The 21,453-nt window shown below is 53.4% G+C and overlaps 1 protein-coding gene across 1 annotated transcript; it reads left to right on the plus strand.

Moving 5' to 3' along the window:
* Positions 1–309: 309 nt before the first annotated feature.
* MICALL1 (MICAL like 1) lies at positions 310–20,958 on the plus strand. The gene is made up of 16 exons (XM_048302602.1): positions 310–501; positions 6,571–6,619; positions 8,635–8,776; positions 9,890–9,993; positions 10,681–10,817; positions 13,020–13,600; positions 14,146–14,209; positions 14,887–15,269; positions 15,534–16,012; positions 16,481–16,615; positions 16,939–17,065; positions 17,454–17,544; positions 17,920–17,993; positions 18,374–18,488; positions 18,822–18,868; positions 19,172–20,958. The coding sequence occupies exons 1-16, from the start codon at positions 356–358 to the stop codon at positions 19,291–19,293; spliced, it is 2,796 nt and encodes a 931-aa protein (XP_048158559.1). The 5' UTR covers positions 310–355; the 3' UTR covers positions 19,294–20,958.
* The last annotated feature ends 495 nt before the right edge of the window (positions 20,959–21,453 follow it).

Genomic DNA, 21,453 nt, shown 5'->3' on the forward strand with positions numbered 1-21,453 from the left:
GGGAGCCACCTACATCCTACACGTACTCTGCTGCCACGGCTTATGCCCCTAGGACTGCTGAGAACTGCTTCTGCCTGGAGCAGCCTCTGTCTAAGCCTGAGAGGGATCCAGAAATGAGGTTGCCTAGTGGCTTTTAATCTAGCTGAATTTGAATTGAATTCAGGCCTAACTCTTTCCCCGAGCTGGGGGAGAGGGTGCTCGCCCCAGCATCCCGCCCTGCTCCCCGGGAAGCGCTGAGCCCGGGGCCCGGGAGCTTCCGCGGCGTGCCCGGGCCCCGCCCCCGGGAGCCCCGCCCCGGGAGGCCCCGCCCGGCCCCGGGCTGGCGGCGGCGGCGTCGGTGGGAGCGGCCGCCCCGATGTCGGGTCCGCGGGGCGCCCTGCAAGCCTGGTGCCGCCGGCAGTGCGAGGGCTACCGCGGCGTGGAGATCCGCGACCTCAGCACCTCCTTCCGCGACGGACTGGCCTTCTGCGCCATCCTGCACCGCCACCGGCCCGACCTCCTGTGAGTGCAGGCCGCGCCTTGCCCGCCGCTCGGACGGGGCGCCGCGGGGCCCCGGCTGCCGCCCGCGGGCGGAAGGAGCGGGGGGCGCGGAGGTTTGGGGCGCGGGACCACTGGGACCCCTCTTTCTGCAGGGGTTGGGCCGCCTGTGCCGCTCAGCAGCGAGCCCGGGGGGTCACAGCGGGTTGAGGGGGATGGAGGCGCCGTGGGAAGCGCCAGGCTCCAGGCTGGCTGGCAGGGAAGCTCCCTGAGCGTGGACATGAGAGGCTCAGAGAGCGGATGTGCCTCCGTTGTGCTGATGTGCTGGTAGGGAACGTGGTGAAGAAGATGCTGTTGAGAAATAGTTGGGTACTGGGAATGAAGGATTCTATATTCCCAGGCAGTGCTCGTAGCCAGGTTGGATGGGGCTCTGAGCAACCTGGCCTAGTGGAAGGTGTCCCTGCCCACAGCAGCAGGGTTGGAACCAGATGATCTTTCAGGTCCCGTCCAAGCCAAACCATTCTATCATTCTGTGTTTCAGCAAACGACCTTCTGACCTGGTCCTGCAGACCTGTCAAGGTCAGGATTAGCAGAAGTCGTATGATTTAAGGCTGGTGAGAGCATGGAGGTGGACAAATGGGAGCGGTGCCTATCAGAGAGGAGACATGGTGTTGGTATCTGGGTGCGGGGGTGTTTTGCCTCAGCAAGAGGTGAGCTTTCACACTTCGAGAGGACCAGAGGCCTGCCCTGCACAGGGACATTCCCAGCTGCCAGAGGCAGCCAGTCTGAAATCTGTAGAGGCCTGGACCAGATTGCTGCTTGCATTTGCTTCTAGCTTGTTTTCTATGGATGCCACAGTGAAAGCAGGAGGTAGCAAATGCCAGTAGGGGTGTTAAGCCTCTCTAGCCTCCCCCAACTTGGGTGTCTCTGAGGGGGAATGTGAGTTTCACGAGGCAGACACTGAGTTTGGGATTGCTTGGGGGCACAGTGTCAGGCTGGAGAAACTGGCTGAGCCGCTGGAAGGAATCTGCCCCGACCTGCCGCTGTAACCCTGTGTACCCCGATGGTGCTGGGAATCCGGCGCCCATCTGCTCTAATCCTTGGTAGCCCTTGCAGTGCAGGTAGGCATCGCCCCACCTCGCTGTGCCTCCGGCGTGCACGCGCTCCTTTGCCCGCCCCTAAAGCCGACAAGGATGATGCCTCCCCTGTCACCTTCTGCTCTGGGACTGGTGGTTCTTCCTCTGAGGTTGCCCAAATTGACCAAATTCTCCTTTCTGAGCTGGCCCCAGGAAGGCCTTTTGCTGTGACAGCAACCTCTGTCAGGCAGAGGGTTGACTGTGACTCCACTGTGGAGTGGTGGTGTCCGTGTGAGGGCGAAACAGGCCTGTGTCCATACAAGCTGAAGTGGAGCAGGTAGGCTGGAAACCAAGCTGCTGCCTGCAGTGTTTCAGGTGGTTGCCCTAAAACCCTCAGCATGTTCTTCTGGAGTGACTGAGAGTGAGGTGTCTGCATCACTCTGGGTCTTGAAGGAGCTGTGTGGTCTTGTGTCCTGCAGCTCTTGGATGGTGTGGCTCGCTCTGACTAGCTAGAAAGGAGCCTCTGCAAATGCTCCCAGTTTCAAGGCTGCTGGATGGGAAGAGGCAAATTAAGGACAGGAACACTTGCATTTATTTATTTTTTTTGTAAATGGCACAGTAACTGGGAACTGAAAAGCAGAGGTTCAGCAAAAGCATATGATAAACACCACTAAAACCACCTGATGGTTTCCCATCAACCATATTTACCATCCCATTAAGCAGAGACTGCTGCTCTTAAGTTGTCAGTGGGCTTAAATCTGCTCCTGGCAGATGTCCTAACTATGTGCTTCACAGGTCCTCTGCACGAGCTGCATTGTAGAGAGAGAGCCCAGGGCCTTACAAGGACATGGCATGTTGTAGAAGGATTTTCAGACGGCCGTCAGGAGAGTAGCATCATTTCATCTGATTCCAGCTTCTTCAGCCTGTCCCGATTTGGAAGTGGGAAGATTGGATCAGAGGCAGTAAATCTCCTGACGGCAGAGGAAAAGTGGTTGCCCTTCTTTTCTTCTAAAGTGCTTTCAGTCAGCCCAGTAATGGGACTTGGCAGGGATCTGTGAGTGCGTTTCTGACCTTGTGTGGTCTTCCTTTGTGCGGGGCTCTCCTGGCCCAGACGGGACAGCTGTGCTGCTGCCTGAAGTTCCTCTGCACGTGGCTGCTTCCCTGCTTCCTGCTGGCTTCCCCTGGGATTGCAGAGGGGAGGAATGGGCACATCCGTATGAGGGCTGAGCTGAAGCTCTTCTCTACCTGTGTGACACCCCTGCTCTGCCACCCTGATCCCCTGGGCATTGCTGCTGTGGTGGCTGTCAGCCTGTCCCGGTTTTCTGGCCCTGCCTGGATGCACCCCCATTGTGCTTCTGTGCTGGGAGGGGACACGCTGAGGAAGAGGCTGTCGTGAAAGACCATATGGGTAAGTGAGACTGAGGACAGTCTTCTGCGTGATTTGAACACAATCACCTTGGGATAAGGCAAATGGCATCGGAGGGAGGCTGCCCTGGAGAGCTTTGGAGCAACTCCTGCAGAGCTCTTGGAAACACTATAGGTTTGGGCTTCTTGAAAGAAGTAGACTGGAACTCCTCAGTGTCTACTGAATCCAGCTAAAGGTGTCTTGAAGTGCCCACCAAGAATGAAGTGCATACCTGTTGGACCTGTGTGTTGAACCATGAAGATGAAAATCTCTGACTCCACTGTTGTAGACACTTCACTTGGCCTCGCTGTCCCAGTCAGGGAAATGGGAAACTTGGATTTAGCCTCTGACTGCGCTGCTGGCTGTGTGATCTGGAGATGAGACATTTAATCTCTTCTCTTCCCTTTTCAGTTAAGCTGGCAACATCCAGACCAACTTGACAGTGGACTGTGGGGATTAATGAGTTTGTTTGCTCAGTGATCTAGAAATCTGAAGCGTGAAATTAGTGTTTACAAGGCATTTGCTGCAGCTTAGTGAAGCAAAGAGCATCTTTCAGCATCACAAGCTGTACAGCCTCCCTGGAGCTCAGGGAGGAATCTTGGCATTCAGGGGTGAGAAGAATAAAGGAGTACGGCACGTGCCTTTTGAGTTCTGGGAGAGATGGAGACTTGAGGAAAACAGGAGATGAGAGCTGTTTTAGAAGTGCTGTTTTGTGTCCCTAGAGCCGTGGGTTTGGTTACAGGCAGGATCACAAATCTTGTTTGTTCCTTCCCATGTACTGCTTGCATTTCCATGACAAGACCTGGAAAGCTGAATGGCTTATTATGTGGCACTGCCTTAAAGTGCTCATGATTTATATTTGAGAAATCCAGGAATTTGCTCTGGTTTTAGCTGTACAGCACACCCTTCCCCCTTTCCCCTTCCCTGGATCTGCTGTGCTCCCTGGCAGCTGCCCTAAACCCTGGAGTGCTTAGTGGCTCTGCATGTATCTAATTAGGTAAGTGCCTGGGATGTTATTTGCATAGAAATATTACTCCAGGATATGGTACAACGCTGGGGTTTGCTGAGTCAAGACAGTTGTTCCACTGGGATAGCCAGAGTCTTGCCTGTTCTTACATCCAATCCCTTGGATGGGTATGTTGGCAGGAGAGGAGCCTGAGCAGGGCTGGATGAAAGACTGCTGAGATCAGGGCGAGGAAATAATGTGACATGCAGCCACATGTCACACAGAATTGCGAGATGGCTAGTTCTGGGCTCTCTGCAGAGGAGACAGTATAGAGGGGAAAGGGGTGTGTCTGGAGTGATTTTTCCCGTGCCTGAGTGGCCACGCTCCTTGCACATTGGTACTGGGAGCGTGCCTGGAGCCACAGGATGCCACGTGATGAAATGGCATATGGGAGTGCTTGTGTCAGGAGCAATGCAGGTCAGTGTGGTCCTGCTTGACTTGTCAGAGAGGGAGCTGGAAAATGCAGTGGAGAGGAACTGAATAAACTGATCCCTGGGGCCTTGTACTGATGGACTTCAACATCTCGGGTAAAGCTGAGAGTCTGCAATCCTACATTAGTGGAAAAGAATCTGCTATTCCCTTGCTGCTTTCTAACCCCTCATTACCTCTTGAGCTTCACGTCCTCTCTGCTGGCAACTGCTTTTCCTAATGGAGTTGCCTTGGTTTACTGAAACAGCTTTGGTTTGCTGGGGCAGAGTGGAATGGACATGATGTTTTGTCTGTCAGAAAATACTCTCCCAGCCCACCAAGGAGTCTTCGAGCTTCCAGCTACACCACTCCCATATCCTGAAAGTGAAGGCATTCAGAATGAAGGTCATGAATGTTTAGAGGGCAGTTGATATATAACTTCGCTGTCATTGCTTCTCCTGTGTTCCAAGTTGGCATTTTCTTTAAAAGGGAAAAAAAAAATACTGCAAGGTTAAAGGACTTCCCTAGGCAAAAACAAAACAAAAACTTAGGGAAAAAACATCTCCCAGTGGAGACTAGTTATAATTACAAAAATGGCAGTGGTTTTGACATCAAAGCAAAGGCTGCAGCTGAAACCTTTGCTCACCAGCATGTAGAGAAGGAAAAGATGTGGTATTTTGAGCAGTCTGAGCTCTGTACACGTATTCACATGAGCTTTCAGGAAGGTAACAGAGCTGCAAATCCTGCCCACCTTTCTGCGTGTGTGCTGTGTTTGCTCCCGCAGCAGCGAGCGGCTGCAGCTTCGTTCGTCGTGAGGAAACGGCACCAGCAGCCTCTTGCTTTGAACGGAGGAAGTGTAATTTTATGGTGCTGTAGGTAGCCAGGAAAACCTTCCTGAGCTCATCACAGACTTCCTCTGCAGCTTTGGGAAAGCTGCTTGAGGGGCTTTGAGGAGAGGCTGGCTGCCCTGCCATGTGGTGCCAGGATGGGTCGTGTCAGTGTTACAGGAAAAGGCAATAAAATCCAAAGGGGGATGGAGGAAGGAGGTTCCTGTAGCCCCTCTCCGCAGGTGCGTGGTGCCATCTCTCCCAGTTCCTGCACACCATCTTTGAGGTGGGGGATGCATTCCCCTCTCTAATCTGAATTGTCCTTCTGTGTTGGTCTCCCAAGCTTTGGCACCTCTCTGTGGTCCATTGGGGTGGCTTTGCTTGACCCTAGACCTCTCTGGACTGCGACCTCCCCTGTGAACCCAGGTAGCAGGCACACCAGGCTGCTGCATGAGGGAGTTTTTGTGTAACAAAGCTGAGATCCTTGACAGGAAGGAGCTGTAAGCAGTGCAGTTTTCACACATTGTACCCACGTGCACATGCAAAAGCCGTAACTAACTCCTTCCTGCATTTCTCCCCCTCTGTTAAAAGCCTGCAGACTGCTTTAACTTTCTGCCCTCTGCTTCCCTGGTGAAGGCAGCTAATCAGTCCCTGTGGCCAGGTTGAACCCGCCAAAGGGCTCCAGGGGAACAAGGGAAATTAGTTGGAACAAGTGAATCCCCTGGGCTGGAGACTGCTGGGGTTCCTCTGTGTGCCCTGAGCACCTTGCATTCAGCTCCAAAGGCTGCAGCCAAGGTCGGTTTGTTGTGCACTGTGAGTGTTTGGGGGAAAGCAAGGGCAGAAGTGCAGTTTAAGATCTTCTGTGTCACCCCAAATTCCTTGAGATGGTGTAGGGAGGTTTGTCTAAGGACCCTCATAGAGCCACCTGAGCTGTATCTGTCACTTCTTTCTCTTGAGGTGAGGGATCTGTATCCCCATCCTCCACTGTTGTGCCAGTGGCCTTGGAAAAGCAAATCTGGGGTGATGTCGTGCACTCTTTGGTGCAGCATGTGTGGTGCTAATTGAAACATGGCCCTGGTATTTCTGCAGCCTTTAATCTCAAGGGCAGAAGTGGGTAACGAGAGACAAGAATGACATTTTAATTTCCTGGTCGCCACCCATTTGGGACTTGCTTTCTTTTTTTAATTGCAATTTCCCTTTGGTTTCCTTGTGCTGTTACAACCTGAAATCTGCTTTGCCAAGGTTTTGTTTATCTAGGGTCTTATGTGTTGAGTTGTTGTAAGGTCAACTGTCCTGGGAATCTGCATGTGGTGGCATAGGGACACTTTTTCTCTGCACCTCATGTGGCTATTTTATGCTTTCTCATTTCAGAGACTTTGATTCTCTCTCCAAGGATGACGTCTATGAGAATAATCGCTTGGTAAGTCCCTGTTCTGCAGTGCACAGAAGGAAGAAGGGATGTGAGAATGACTTGATGGAGGTCATGTAGTGTGGGAGGAATTTGTGACAGTGCTGAGGGTATAAGAAGAATCTGTGTTTGTAAGTAACAGGCAGGAGCTCCTCTGGAAACAAGGGAATCTGAAACATCAGCTTCCAGCCTGGTTATCCTAATAGTTGCCAAGACAACATCTCAGGTGAAGATTTAAATGGTGCAACATCTTCTTGACCTCATTTGTTCCAGATTTGCAGGCAATGGAAGCAGGAAGCTAGTTTTGCTTCAGGCATAGGCAGAGAGGAAGGTCATGCTGGACCCTGGTCTGCAATATTCCTTTCCTGTTTGGCACAGCTGGAGCCAGTAGCAGAAGCAGGCAGTGGGGAATGGGGAGGTGCGTGCCCGAGGGGCTAGTGGTAGGACAGAGCAGCAACAGCCTTGGTTTTTTTTAAGTGAGAGAAAAACCTCATTGCTGCAGGCTCCATCTGATAGTCTGTGGAAAGGCACGGCCCATCAGCTTCCCAAGATGAGTTAAGGTACTCTCTTGGGGTGACAGCTACATACGAATATCTTAAGGGCAGACGTTGAGGATGAGACCAGACTCTTCAGTGGTGCCCAGCAACAGGAGAAGGGGCAATGGGTACAAATACAAGAATTCCTCAGCTGATTATGAGGAAAAACATTTTTTACTGTGAGGGTGACAGAGTACTGGACCAGGCTGTCCAGAGAGGAAGTGGAGTTTCTTGCTCTAGAGATACTCAAACCCCAGTTGGATGTGATTTTGTGTCACCTGCTTTTAGGTGAACATGCTTTAGCAGGGGTTTGGACTAGATGATCTCCGAGGTCTCTTTCAACCCCAGCCATTCTGTGATTCTGTGATTTGGGATTTACAGGACCAGGGCTCTCCAACTGTGTCCTGGCATGTCCTTTGCTAGACCAGTTGGCCCCTTTCAGTCATTAGCAGCTTTTTCCATTCAAGACCTACACAATGGGTATCTTGTCCTATTAGGGCCCTCTCAGGTGGGGTCTCTCCTCACTCCTTGCTGCTTGCAGCCTTGTGTTCAGCAAGACTCAGTCCAGACAACTGGCTTAAAGCCAGGCTGAGCAGAGCAGGATGTCCACGGGGGGCACTTTTACACCCCTAGTTACTGCAAATATCCATTTTCTTTTGTTTCTCCATTCCTTTTCTTTGTATCTCACACCCTCCATAGCACCTCATGCCCCAGAGACTAGGCACCTCCACTCTTTACCCACACCCAGTACCTTTATCTGTGCACCTGGTACCTCACCATTCAGTGTCCAAACCACTCTCGTCTCCTCCTGGCTTACTTCTCTTCAGTCCCTGCCATAGCTTTGCACCTCCCTCCCTGGGAGATCAATGTAGGTTCACTGCCCTTGGCTCAGCAGAGGGATGGCCAGTGTGTAGACAGTAATCCACATATGCTGCTAAGTGGGAAACTCTCAAACAGCTTTTTCCCTCCTCCATTCCTTCTTTTTGGGGAGCTGTGTATGCAGTTGGAGGAGGTGGGTGCTTCTTATCACAGTGTCCTCATTTCTGCTTGCTGAGACACAGAAAAGTACTGAAAGTACTGGCTTGTGCATGGCAGGGTGCTGGATATTGAGCCAGGATGGCTCTGTTGATTGTGGGAGGGGAAGGTGTGCCACCCCAGAGCATGAAAGGATGGTCAGTCAGTGTTTCTGTGGGGTGAGCACTTGGGGTGGCTGGGGACACTGCTGAGTAGAGCTCAGTGTCACTGGAAGTATGTGCCAGCCCTCGCCCCTTCGTGGTGCCAGCCAAGGCTGTGCCAGGCTCTTGTGTGAGGGCACTGCTGGTGTCTCCATGAGTTGAAAGAACACTGGGGTTTTTTTTCAGTGAAAACTTGAAGGGAACCTCGCTTCTGTTGCTGCTTTTTTTAGTCAAGCAGCATGTCTGGAAGCCTCTGTCCATCAGGGATGCCATGCATCAGTTTTCTTTCCTAAATGCCTCTGTGCTGTTCCTGCAGGCCTTTGAGTTGGCAGAGCGGGAGCTGGGCATCCCAGCCCTGCTAGATCCCAATGATATGGTCTCCATGAAAGTTCCCGACTGCCTCAGCATCATGACTTACGTGTCTCAGTACTACAACCATTTCAACAACCCCAGCCAAGGTGAGTGTCCTCCCACCCTTCTGGCTTCCAGTTTGGCCCTGTATGAGTACAGGAAACCCAGCATCACCCTGTGCTTCCTCCTTCCTGTGGCAACTGGGAGCTGTGTGTTTGTGGGGAAGAGGAGAGGAGCAGGCAGCACCCGCCTCTCCTGCATCTTGCTGGCGCCCCTGAGGAAGGCCTGGAAGAGAGACTGCATTGGGGTGAGGTTTCACAAGACATGGGGAGTGATGTAACAGCTCAGGCTGTGGAAGAAGGAACGCCTTTCTCCTCCCCCTGCACTGCATTCCTGCCAGCTTGGGTTGGGCCACCACCCCTGGTGCTCACCAGAACCCTTTGTGATTTGCTCTAGCCCGCTAAAATAGGAGAAAGCTAGATAGGAGCCCGCCTACCACAGCTAATTTTTGTCACATAGGTACATGTAAAGTGACTGGAGGACAGAGAGAGTGGGGCCAGGGTGGAGTGTTTCAAATCAGCTTGTCTGTCCCTACGACTGCAGCCTGAGCTGAGTGCTCTGAGACAGCTCTTCTCAAGCATCCTTTGGCTGGATGGAGATGAGGGCTCCAGGTCTCCTGTTCCACTCTGTAGCCTCAACATCAGATAAATCTCTTCCACTTGTATGTGCTTCTCCAGGGATGCTGGTCTCCCAGCCAAGGAGTCCCGCTGGGGACTGGTGTGTGAGTTCCAGCCCTGACAGCAAGAGATGCTTCACAGACCTGCTGACAGCCTGGAAGCCCTGGGGCCCAGTGGGTCACAACAATACATCAGCAGCTACCCCAGCTGCTCTGGGCTTTGAGCGTTGCTTAGTGAGTCGATTACAAGGAAGCCAAGTAGCATTTGATGAGTAAATAAAATCACAGTGGGAGGCTGGTATCCCTGGGCCACAGAAGGGGATCCACAGCAGGCCAGGCTCTCTGGCAGCCTCACAGCTGACCCATTATTAGATTGTGTTTGTCTCTTCCACCTAAAATAAGCACTGAAGTGTTGGGAGCGGCAGGTCTCATCCTATGTCACAAGGCTGGATGATTTTGCTTTTTTTCCCCTCCCCTTCCCACACACGGGTGGTGTGAGTCACACTTCTCTCCATGCCTGATCCTCCTTCCCTCTTGCCTCCAGCCAGCGTCCCTCTGCCTATGAAGCGCCCAACTGCGGCCTCCTCTCCTCCTGTGCTGTCCCACAAGACGCCTGTGGCTGCAGCTGAGAGTCCTTCAGGACCACAGGTACCCAATTTCTTAATTCAAAGCCAGACTGAGGCAGTGGTAACCCCTGCACTGTGGGTGAGGAGATGGGAAAAAGCCTGTCACAGAGCCATGGATCACTGCAGGGGCCTGCCTGTGTATTTTGTGTGTGAGGGGTGTTTGAGATTTTGTTTCCTTGCGGGATCCAGCTGAGAGAGTCGTTGTTGGACTGTAATTTGTCCATAGCAGGCAAGAGGGTGGGCAGATTGGTGCTGGATGGTTCCTTGAACCACCCAGGGTACAAACACTCTCCTTCCTATGTGGGGATAACCCTGTAGATGTGGAAAGAGCAGGAATGGGGACTAGAAGGGCAGAAAAGATGCCCTTTATTTCAGGTTTTAGCAGTTGTCTGGGATGGAACCTTTTCCAATGTCTCGCAGAACCCTGATGCATGGGGTGTAGATTAGTCCCTTCCACAGCCTTTCAGCTGTAGATAGGGGCAAGGCACCTTTTGGAGTGGCCCCTTCTAATTTGGGAAGAGGCAGCCTGCCTGTGCCTGGGCTTGAGGGCAGCTGTTCTGTGCATTGTCAGCCCCTGAGGTCAGCCCCTGAGCTGTGCCACGAGCCCTCAGCGATGGGCCTTGCACAGGGAGCAGCTGCTCTGGAGAATCCGTGGTCTGGGGAGCAGCTCGTGGCCCCCATCCTGAGCCGCTTGTGTGCTGTGTCCCAGGAGGATGCCCCCTCGGAGCCCTCGGAGCGGTCCCAGCGCAGCGCGCTCAGCAGCACCTGCGCAGCCTGCCAGCAGCACGTCCACCTGGTGCAGCGCTACCTGGCTGAGGGCAAGCTCTACCACCGCCAGTGCTTCAGGTATGTGGTGGCCAGGCCTGCTGGGGCGGCCTCTCTCCTCGACAGGCTGGGGGGCTGTGGCCAACTGCACCCCATCTTTGAGCGTCTGCGTCCCTGGGCAGCATGGAACACGAACAACAGTGCTTGAAAAGAGAGTGAAGATGTTCCGTTTTCCTGCCAGCCCCCTGTCCCAGAGGTCTGACTAGCCTGTTGGTCCCTGTGCTCCATTCCTACCCTACTCCCTGCCTCCCTTGCTGACTTGTGCTTTCCCACTTCACTTACTTGGAATCCCAGCCTCTTGAGCTTCTCCCACCTCCATAAACAAGGATGCTCTGCCTCTTTATGACCTGCCTACCCAGGAGCACCCCCCCTTCACCTTCCCACCTTCCAATGAGGTCTAAGCCATGACATCATCCTGCAGACCTCCTTACACCTACAGTCCACATCCTCGACTGGATATACAGGCTTCTATGCTGCCTGGGTGGTGCTGAGCTCCCAGGGAGCATGTGGAGAGCTGCAGACTGTTAACAAACTCAGGAGTGAGGGTTTACATGTCAGCAGCTCTGTGGTTACTCCCTGAGTGCAGGTCCTTACCTGCAGCGCCTGTGAAATCATTTCACTTTGCTTTCCCTTCTCTGATGATGAAAGAATGAGCCACAGGACAGGAGTTGGCCTCTGAGGACAGAAACATCGAGCCACTGGGAAGATGTGGGAGGCCTCATTCACCTGCCTAAGCCAGTTGGGGATGTGCCGTAGAAACGGCATCGCAGGGAGGGAGCTGAGCTGGGGCCACTCAGGCTTCCCATCTGCAGCTGGGGCAAAAGCAGGAGTTTTTGAGTGCAGGTGCAGCATTCCCACTGTCCTCATGGGCCAGGAATAGGAGAGGGGCCATGTCTGCCATGCCACAGCTAATGGCCCTTCAGATTGAGCAGGGAGATCCCTGTAATTTTATCCCAAATGTTTTGCCTCCTGATTCTCTTCTTGTCTATTTCTGTTTTGGTTTTTTTCTCCTGTGCTGATTCATGGACCGTGTTTGGTCGGAAAAGTCCTGTGGCAGCGGTTCCCGTGGGCTGATGGAGTTAAACCCAAAGCAAACTGCCTTCTCCCCTTGTCTGAGCTTTCCACATCTTCATTTTATAGGGACTCTCTAGAGTCCCTATGTTCTCACACTTCTGCTCTCCATTTCTAAGGAAATCCCAGTCAACTGGATGCCCAGAGCAGAATTCCTTGCCAAAATTATCTGTTGGCAGCGTAGGGCAGCCAGCTGCTGCAAGCACCAGGTATTCAGACAAGAAGGAACAAGCTTGGTTTTCATGGGAGTGCTTGATCAGCCCCTTGCCTTTGGCTGTCTTTTATGTCTGCTATCCACCTCCCTTCCCAGGTGGAGAAGGACTGACTTGGTTGCCAGTGCTTTGTATCACGCTTGCACCCGGAGGGCTTCATTAGGAAGCGTTCAGAGGCTCAGTGGGGGAAGAGTGGATGATCCAAGATGTGGCAGACAATGAAGGACAGGGAAGCTATTAGCCCAATTTCAGAGAGTAAGAATGGCCCTGCTGCATAATGCCCTTGTCCTTCCAGCCAAATGCTGTGGCCCAGCTGGATGCCATGGTCAGCATCACTGAGGCTGAGCATGAGACCAGGCCAGGCTTGTGTGCTGCTTCTCCTGAATACTCTGGAAGCCTCTAATGTAGTAATTTCCTGGGTTGGATTTGATGTCAATTTATTTAATAATCAGAGCTGAGGGTGTTGTTTTACAAACAAATGTGGCTGACAGTTCTTTAACCTGCCTGGACCATTAGCCCCCACAAGGCAGCCCATAGCTTCCCTGTGCCAGTTCTGAACCAATTGCTTCCTAATTCCAGCTGATATTCATTGTTTCATGTCTGTGAATGGTTGATCCCTCTCCCCATTCCAAGTCTGGAAACAACACCATATCCCGATACCAACTGTCACCCTTCCACACCTATTAAGTCCTTTCTGAGATGAAGGAAGAACCCAAAGGCATGCAGTATTTGAGTTGTGAACTTGCCATGGGTTCCTACAGTGGCCTGGTGACATTTCTCTACTTCTTTCCTGAATGACTTCCCCAAGAGCACTCTAGGATTTAGGAGCAGGGTTGAGGACTAATTCCATGTCCCTACAAGGGTCTTCCAGGTGTGTTACCTTCCGGGAAGGGTAGGATGGCATTCCCCATCTCATGGTGCTCTCTCTTCTCATTGGCAGGTGTAAGGAATGCTCCAGCACGCTGCTCCCAGGGTCATACAAGCCTGGGTCAGAGGCGGGGACTTTTGTCTGCACACAGCATCGTGGTAAATTGGCCATGAGCGGGAAGGCAGAGAGGAGGCCCAGCCCAGACCGACAGTCACCAGAGCTAAGAACTGAGACTGGGGCTGACAGCATGGGAGAGGATGCCATCCACACAGGAGCAGAGGTGGGGAAGGATGATGGTGACTCCCAGGAGAGCATGGCAGAGACCCCTGCACCTGCAGAGGGCCTCCCTGGCCCAGCAGAGAAGAACAGCACAGCCAGCAAAGCAGAGACACCGACACCCCCTGCTCACGCTGGCAGTGGGGCACCTGTCTCCCAAACTCCCCCCAGGCCTCCAATCCCTAGCAAGCCTGCAGGGCTCACCCAGGACAAAGCCAGCCCGCTGGATGGACGGCTCAGAGACTCACGTCCCACCCCTGCCCCAAGGAGGGCCACCGACGCGTCTGCCCTCTCCCCTCCAACCTCCCACCCTGTCCCCCGGCCCAGGTCTACTCTGCAGGGTGAGGGCAGCGAGTGTGGGCCCGGCATGGTGAACGGTAAGAGGGCACAGTGGTGGCAGGGGTTACCCTCCACATCCTCAGCGGCCAAGGTGGTTGGCTGCAGGTTGGATGAGTTCCCTTCCTTTTCTGAAGCCTGACATTCCTATCTGCCTCCGAATAAATCTTGGGCTCAGACACTCAGGCTGGCTTTGATTGCCAGCAATTGCCAGCCATCCCCGTAGCGAGGAGAGCTGTACTAGCTTTCCTGCCTGTCTGATCCCTTGTATTTCTCCAGAGCTCTCCAAAGGTTGCTGCCAGTGTGGAGGGAAGATGGGAGAGCTAGAGGAGTTTGCAGGTGTGGGGACAGAGGGGCATGTCAGTTCTCCAGGTGCAGCTCCCAGGTTGAAGAGGGGGTAAACAGGCAGAGGGGATGTTTGGGGTTAGCTGGCTGCATCAGCTGTGGGAGAAATGCCATGAGGTCTTCAGTGAGTGAGAATAGCCACCTTCCTGTGAGAAGATATCTAAGAGGTGCCTCATGTTGGTTTAACCTCTTTCTTCATGTTCTTTTGGTGTTGTGACAGTCTGACCCTGTGTCTTTCTAGGTCGGGTACCTGAACCCAGCCCCCCTGTCCCAAAACCTCGAGGGAGACCCTGCTCCTCTGATCGGTACGTCCCTCTGTTTGCAGATCACCTGAAAACTCCATAGAAAGGTGGGGCTATGGGGACAGCACACCTGTGGTCTTCTCTCCCACGTCCATCAGCTCCTGCTCTTAGGAGGACATAGGCTTTGACCAGGTCCCTTTTCTAATAGGTGCTAGCCCAGCATGGTCAGGCTGACAGTGGTCATCCGTACCTCCCAGGGCATTTGTCTCTCAGGGTTTGTGAAGAGTTTGAGAGCTTTAGAAAGGTGTTTCTGTGGCACAGGCAAATTACCAAATGCCTGCTGAAATGGCCCTGCTTGTGGGTGCTGAGAAGGGGACACTTGTCTGCCTTGTGGAGGGTTTGTCCTGGGGAAGGTGTTGGGCAGGGAAGACCAGCTATGCCCATAAAGCTCAACCTTTACCACTGCTTAGCAGATGGAAGCTGTAATATTCAGACACCAAAACACTGGGCCCAGCAGGCAAGTCAGGCAGGCTGTGCTTCCCTAAGGCCCATAGGTTTTCTCACAGAGAGGGAGACACTGTGTCTGGGGAAGCCTAGGGCCATCCTTGGATGAGACAGCTGCTTCTGCATGGGAGACATCCTGCTCCATGCTTCCTTTCCCCCAAGGGCCAAGTCCCTCTCCAGTGCCTCGCCACCTCACCTTGCCTCTGCCACCTCAATTTCTCTTTCTCTCCTACCAGTGGTGGAGCTGCTGCAAGAGCCAAGGACCCACCATGGATGGCCTTAGTGCAAGCAGAGCCCAAGAAGAAGCCAGCACCTCCTCCTCCCCCAGGCAACAGCCATGATACTCCAAGCAGGACTTCAGAGGAGGAGGATGGGGAAGAGGTGGGGAAAGCCAGGAGTGAAGAGAGCAGGTCTGATGCCACAGAGCCCAAACCATACAACCCCTTTGAGGAAGATGAGGAGGAGGAGGTGGAGGCTGATGCCCAAAAGAGCACACCTGAGCAGGAGCAGAGTGAGACTGCTGCCAAGCCTCTCCACCCCTGGTATGGCATCACTCCCACCAGCAGTCCAAAGGCAAAGAAGCGGCCAGCTCCACGAGCCCCCAATGCTTCCCCGCTAGGTGAGCTTCCTCCTGCTCCTTTATCCTTCTTCTGCAGCCCCTGTGCATCCCCATGGAGATTCCCCCTTCCCAGGTGCCTCTGCATCACCCTGGCAGGCCAGGCCTTTATGCAGTGATGGTTGCATTAGCCATGTCCTCTCTACCCACTGGAGTACAGCATTTGCAGGCAAGACTGCGCTGTCTCCTGTCTCCAGTGTACGCCACCCTCCCCTTCTCTCCTGGCTGTCCCTTCATTCCTCCCTGAGCTCTCCCTTTGCTTTGCAGCCCACCACCCCATCTCCAGGCTGTCACACTCTGAGCCATCATCCTCCACCCCGTCTCCAGCCCTCAGCCTCGAGAGCATCAACTCTGAGAATTCAGCCAAGGTGCTGGGAGACACCGATGAGGCCTCAGTGCCCAAAAGCTCCTCCGAGCCCACTGTGCACATGCCAACAGCCGCCAAGACTTCCAGCGCCGATGCACCACTGGCCAGCGTCTCTTCCAGTGAAAGCCCTGCTGTCCCAGCCAGCCTCTCCACCAACTCCTCCTTCTCCTCCTCCAGCGAGCTGGCCAGCCTCAGTGGGGAGACACAGCCCAGCACCCTGCACACCAGCAGGAGCATCTCCACAGGCAGCCTGAAGACCAGCCCCAGTCGGCTGCCTCCCAAGCCTCCGGCTGGGGCTAGCCCTACACCCATCCTCTTGGCTTCAGATGGGGGTGCTGGGAGCCCCAAGACATCTTCCTCACCCAAACCACAGCTGAAGGTGAGATGATGAGCTTCCTCCCATCCAGATCACAGGGCTTTTCTTCCCTGTCCATTACTCGGTCACAGGGGGAATGTGAGTCCAGGCTTGCTCCTTTGGTAGGTGTGGTGTGTGTGACCCCCTGAAAGCAAGCTTCAGGGCTGTGTTAAATGGTGGCTCTGCTTGTACTCTGCGTACTCCATGTGCTAGAGAAGAGGCAGGATGTCGTGTAGTCTGAGCAAATGGGAAGGGAACCACGAAGGAAAATATTTCAGCATGCTTGTGAGAGAGAAGCAGGGAAACTGACGCTAAATAGGAGCACGGCTGTTTTTTTGATTAGGTGCTTGTGGAGATGAGTGCTGTGTTCCTCCTTTAGGAGTGTGTGGGGCAGAACAAACCTTACTGCTGCCCTGTCTGTTCATCCCCACCTGTTGGGATCCCTTCCCTTCCCTGGATGCTCATGTATCTGCTTTTGTCCACCCTCTCCAGTCCTCCTGCAAAGAGAACCCCTTCAATCGGAAGCCATCCCCTGCTGCCTCCCCCTCGGCAAAGAAACCTCCCAAGGGCTCCAAGCCTGTGCGTCCTCCAGCACCGGGCCACGGCTTCCCACTGATCAAACGCAAGGTAAAAGAGCCCTCGGGAGCAAGGAGGGAAAAGCCGGCTCTGTGCTATCCCCCAGGGCTGTAGCAGTCTGCAGGCACCCTGCTGATGCATGTGTGGGCAGGGATTGCAGCAGCTGGCTGTGGCTGGGGAGGAGGGCCTGTAGGCTACACCCTGTTCATGAAAGCACCATGGTCTTCCTTTGTTCCAGAGTGGGGTGGGGATTTCAGATCCACACTTAGATGCAATATTCTGTTGTCCCCCTGCCCTTGTTAGTGTTACCTTTGGGTTACCCCTGGAAACTGGAGTCTAGTGGTAATGAAAGTGTCTGATTTATGGTTTTGCAGGTGCAGACAGATCAGTATATCCCTGAGGAAGACATCTATGGGGAGATGGATGCCATTGAGCATCAGCTGGACCAGCTGGAGCACCGTGGGGTGGCCTTGGAGGAAAAACTTCGCAGTGCTGAGAATGGTATGTGGAGTAGGCTGTCTGTGGGTGTGGGGCAGGACTGACTCTGGGGCTGCCCTCTCTCCAGCAAGGAGATAGCAACAGTGACTTCCTCCCTGCTGATGCTGGGGTTGGAAGAGCACCAGAGGCTGTGCTTGGTCACAGCCATACCCTGAAGATTGGTCACAACCATACCCTGATTGGTCACAACCATACCCTGAACATGGAGATGTCCCTAGAATGGAAACAGGTTGGAGAAGAGACAGGGTCTCTCTGAGACTCAGAAATAGGCTGAGGTTGGGTTGGCTCTAGCACAGTGCCCCTTCCCTGGCTTGGCAGAGCCCAGGCTACTGCAGGGTGATGGGATCCACCAGGGCTGGGAATGGCTCTGAATTGTCCCTTTGCTTGGCAGACAACCCTGAGGACAGCCTGCTTGTGGACTGGTTCAAACTCATCCATGAGAAGCACATGCTGGTGCGCCATGAGTCGGAGCTCATCTACATGTAAGTGTGTGCAGGCGTGTGCAGAGGCACTGACACTCTCTTGGGGAGCTCTTTGTCAGCCCTCCTGAAATAGTGCTTCCAGGGGAGATCCTGACAGGGCCTCTTTGCCTAGAAAAGGGAGGGAGTAAGGGCAAGCAAGTCTGTCCAAATGCACTGAGAACTGACCCAGAGCATGTCACCAGAGCCTCTGCAGCCTCTACTCCAGGAAGGCCTTGAGCAGCCAGGGCTGGTCCTTACTGGTCCTTGGCTCCCTGGCTGTACAGGACAAGATCAGCATCTTGATGGTTCTTTCCGAGCTCACCCTGTACTTTGGGATAATGTTCCACCTCTCCGGAGCCTTGCAGTTCTTCCCAACAGTTCCCCCTTCCTTTGCAGCTTCAAGCAGCAGAACCTGGAGCAGCGGCAGTCAGATGTGGAGTATGAACTGCGGTGCCTCCTCAACAAGCCAGGTAAAGCACCGCCCTGGCTGTGCTTACTCCTTTTTTCATAGAATCGTAGAATATCCTGAGTTGGAAGGGACCCACAAGGATCATTTTTTCCATGGGCATCATCTGCTCTCTTTCTAGGTGGGTCTCAGGTGAAGAGAGGCAGATCTGTAGGGATTCCAGTGCAGCCAGCTGGCTTTATAGTCTCTGTCCCATCTCAGTGCGTGTCCCAGCCTTGTGCAGGGACATGCTTCTTTTGTTCCCATGGAATGCCACATGCAGGGCTCTGTCCCCACAGCAGTGCTAGCCCAACCAGCCCTTCAGTGTGCCAGGGTAGAAGGGATTGTGCTGGAGGTCCTTCAGCCATGTAATTGTCTGTCCTTTCTTGGGGTTTGGCTGGGTAGAGAAGGACTGGACCGACGAGGACCGAGGGAGGGAGAAGGTGCTGATGCAGGAGCTGGTGACCATCATTGAGCAGAGGAACGCCATTGTGAATTGCCTGGATGAGGACCGGCAGAGGTGAGTGAGGAGTGGAGTGGGCTGGGGGAGAAGGGAAAAGCATAGCCTGTCTGACTCAGTGCCACACGAGCGCCTTGTGGGGATGTCCCAAGATATCCATATTGCTGATGTCTTTCCCAGCCTTCCCAATCCTTGTCTCTTTGAATGCCTTGTGTGGGAAAGACAGGACAGCACGTGCAGCATGTGGGATTTATCCTGCTGGTTGCAAATGCTCACAAGACAGTGATGGATCTGCCCCTCTGTGGGTCTAAGTAGGAGGCTCTCTAGCCTTAAACAATGCAGCAGCTGTTTTCAGGGCTGAATTCCTGACCTCTCTCCCATTCTTTCTTTCAGAGAAGAGGAGGAGGATAAAATGTTGGAAGCCATGATTAAAAGGAAAGGTAAGAAACAAATGGGAAGCTTTTTGGAGTGATGTTTTCACTGCTGACCCCAGTAAGGGGCAGCACGAGCCATTAGTGAAATTGTGTGCAGGAGAGATTGAATCTACTCTGTGTAGCCTGGGGAGACTTTCCTGTAGGGACAATAAAGTTAGAGGCACAGTTGTGCTGCACACCCCTGTTACCAGAGAAAGTGTGCCTGTAGTGGAGGGCTTTGATTCATGGCTCTCACTCTTGCCCATTGTCGTGAGTGTGTCTGTACAACTATTGACATCCCACAGTAACAACTTCCCTTTGCAACCCCAGAATTTCACAAGGAAGCGGAGACTGAGAGCAAGAAGAAAGGCAAATTCAAGCCCATGAAGGTGCTTAAGCTGCTGGGCAACAAGCATGACTCCAAGAGCAAGTCACCCAAGGAGAAAAGCTAGAGCAGGGGAACACCAGCAGTGGGAGGGAACCTCGACTCACCTCTCCCTGGCCCTGGCTCGCCTCTCCCCCTGCTCCCTCCCCAGGCACCGGAGCTGCCACCCCAGGGAGATGCTAGCCCTCAGCCCAGAGTGGGTGAGAATGACCAAAGCCCTCCCCTTCCCGAGGCTCTGGGGGAGCATGGCCATCCCCTCCATGAAGCCTTGTCAACGAGGTGGGGAGAAGATGGATTTGCTTTTCAGATATGTTACCCAATTGTCATTAACTGAGAACAAGCGAAGGAGTTTTGCATTTGTGGGAAAACTTGCACTAACTGCACCCTGTCCCTTCTCCCGCTCTAACTGTGACAGTTCCACGTGCCTCTTACTTCTGCCAGGAGGGGACTGGGCTTCCCTGTCCCTCCCTGCCTGCCCACTCTTGTCCCTTTTCTGTCCCATTTTTAACTTCAGGAGAAAACTGACATTAGAATCAGGATCCTTTGGGTTTTACTGGCCTAAACTAAAAGGTTAAGAAAATACTCGTGCATCACCAGGCTCTAGAGCCATAGCCAAAAAAACAACTGGTGCCCTATTTATTTTGAGCTGTCCCCTCCCTCGAGTGCCAGGGGTGGGTGGGCTCCGTCCCAAGGCTGAGAGGACCCAAGGGGACGGCGTACAGCTGCTAGGACGTAGCTCACGTGCCCTACTCAGGAACCCCACTGCTGCTAAACACTGCTGACTCTGCTGCCTTCCTGGGGAGGGAGGACCTGTTCCTTTTCCAAGCAAGGGCAGAAAAGCTCAAGATTGACTCAGTGCCGGCAAGGGACACTAAAATTGTGTCCCTGCTCACCAGTGCCACCCTTGAGCGGCAGGGGAGAGAGGCGCAGTCACAACTGACCTTCACCCAGCTTCATCTGTGTATACTTTGTAAGTGTGCAGATGTGACTGGTTATTTTTTACACCTCCTTTACTAGATGAATTCAAACCCATCCTAAAACTTTAAACCCCTTATTTTATTTGTCATGTGTGTGCGTGTGTATACATCAGAGGAGGGAATGGGGGGGTGGTGTTCTTCCAACCATCCCTTCTTCCTTCCATTTTTGTTTTCTGCCTTCTCTTCCAAGTTATTTATTGAACTATTGGATCAGTCTGAATTAGAGTTTCATGGGTGTTTGGTTGGTCAGCTGTTCATCATGCCATTAGCAAATTAGACATAACCAGCCCTGAGCCATCTGCTGCAGTCTCTTCTAAAAACCCAACAGGCTTTAGCCAAAATGCTCTCAGAGCAGTGCCTTGCAAGGTGGCTGGTGTAGCATTCTGGAGAGGGATCCTCATTTCCCAAAACCAGAGGGACCCGAGCCCCTCCTCAATCCCAGCGTGGCCCCCATGGCTGGAGTTGGCCAGCTCAGCCCTGCGCTGGTAATGCCATCTCACCCCCACCATAGCGGGCTGATGAGCAGTGGTAGGGGAGGGGAGATCCCAAAGCACAACCCTTCTCCAAGGAGAAACAAGTCTGCTTTAGAGCCTGCTGTCACATCACTGTTGCCAAAGGCCATTGGGATCGCTGCAGCCTGACACCACTTGGCCCTGCGCCCAGTCAGAAGTTTGATTTGTAAATTATACTGTACTAACTCCATGACTTCCATTCACCTGAACAGAAATAAAAGAAACATTGGATTTAAAAAATGATTCTGGACTAGGTTTCTGGCTCCTTTGTGCACTCGTGCTGTCCCAGGGCCAGGGCATGCTGCCTGGCTTTGGAAAGTGGCTGAGAATTGCTAGGAAGCAGAGGATGGGATCTAAAGGAAATCAGAAACTGGACTTTATGCTGAGATTTGCATAGGAAAAGCAGGGCATCATGCTTCAGCCTGCTGGAGGACAGAGGTGCAGGTATGTAGGAGGTGAACAAACAGCCATTTCCAGTCTCTGTGGGAATAGAGTGGCTATTCTGCATACCATGCTTTCGGGAACCAAAAAATCACAGCAAGCCCACAGCAAAGAGCAGCAGGCACTGGGCTGAAATCCCCTGTCCCTGCTTGGCACAGCCCCTTGGAGCCCCTGCCCCATGGGGCTGCCACCAGAGGTTTGCTGATGCTGCAGGTCGCAGTCACAGTGACCTGCAGCAATGCCAGGGGCTCATGATCGTGCAAGGCCATGCAGTTGCATCTTCCTGCAGTGACATTC

This window comes from Corvus hawaiiensis, chromosome 4 (assembly GCF_020740725.1).
Source record: "Corvus hawaiiensis isolate bCorHaw1 chromosome 4, bCorHaw1.pri.cur, whole genome shotgun sequence".
In the NCBI taxonomy this organism is placed as follows: domain Eukaryota; kingdom Metazoa; phylum Chordata; class Aves; order Passeriformes; family Corvidae; genus Corvus; species Corvus hawaiiensis.

What these genes read in the sequence shown, in the direction of transcription:
- MICALL1 (XM_048302602.1), top strand. Translation starts at nt 356, where the DNA reads ATGTCGGGTCCGCGGGGCGCCCTGCAAGCCTGGTGCCGCCGGCAGTGC. An exon ending in TTTCAACAACCCCAGCCAAG is followed by an intron (nt 8,777 to 9,889) that starts GTGAGTGTCCTC and finishes TCTTGCCTCCAG; the next exon opens with CCAGCGTCCCTCTGCCTATG. An exon ending in AGAGTCCTTCAGGACCACAG is followed by an intron (nt 9,994 to 10,680) that starts GTACCCAATTTC and finishes GCTGTGTCCCAG; the next exon opens with GAGGATGCCCCCTCGGAGCC.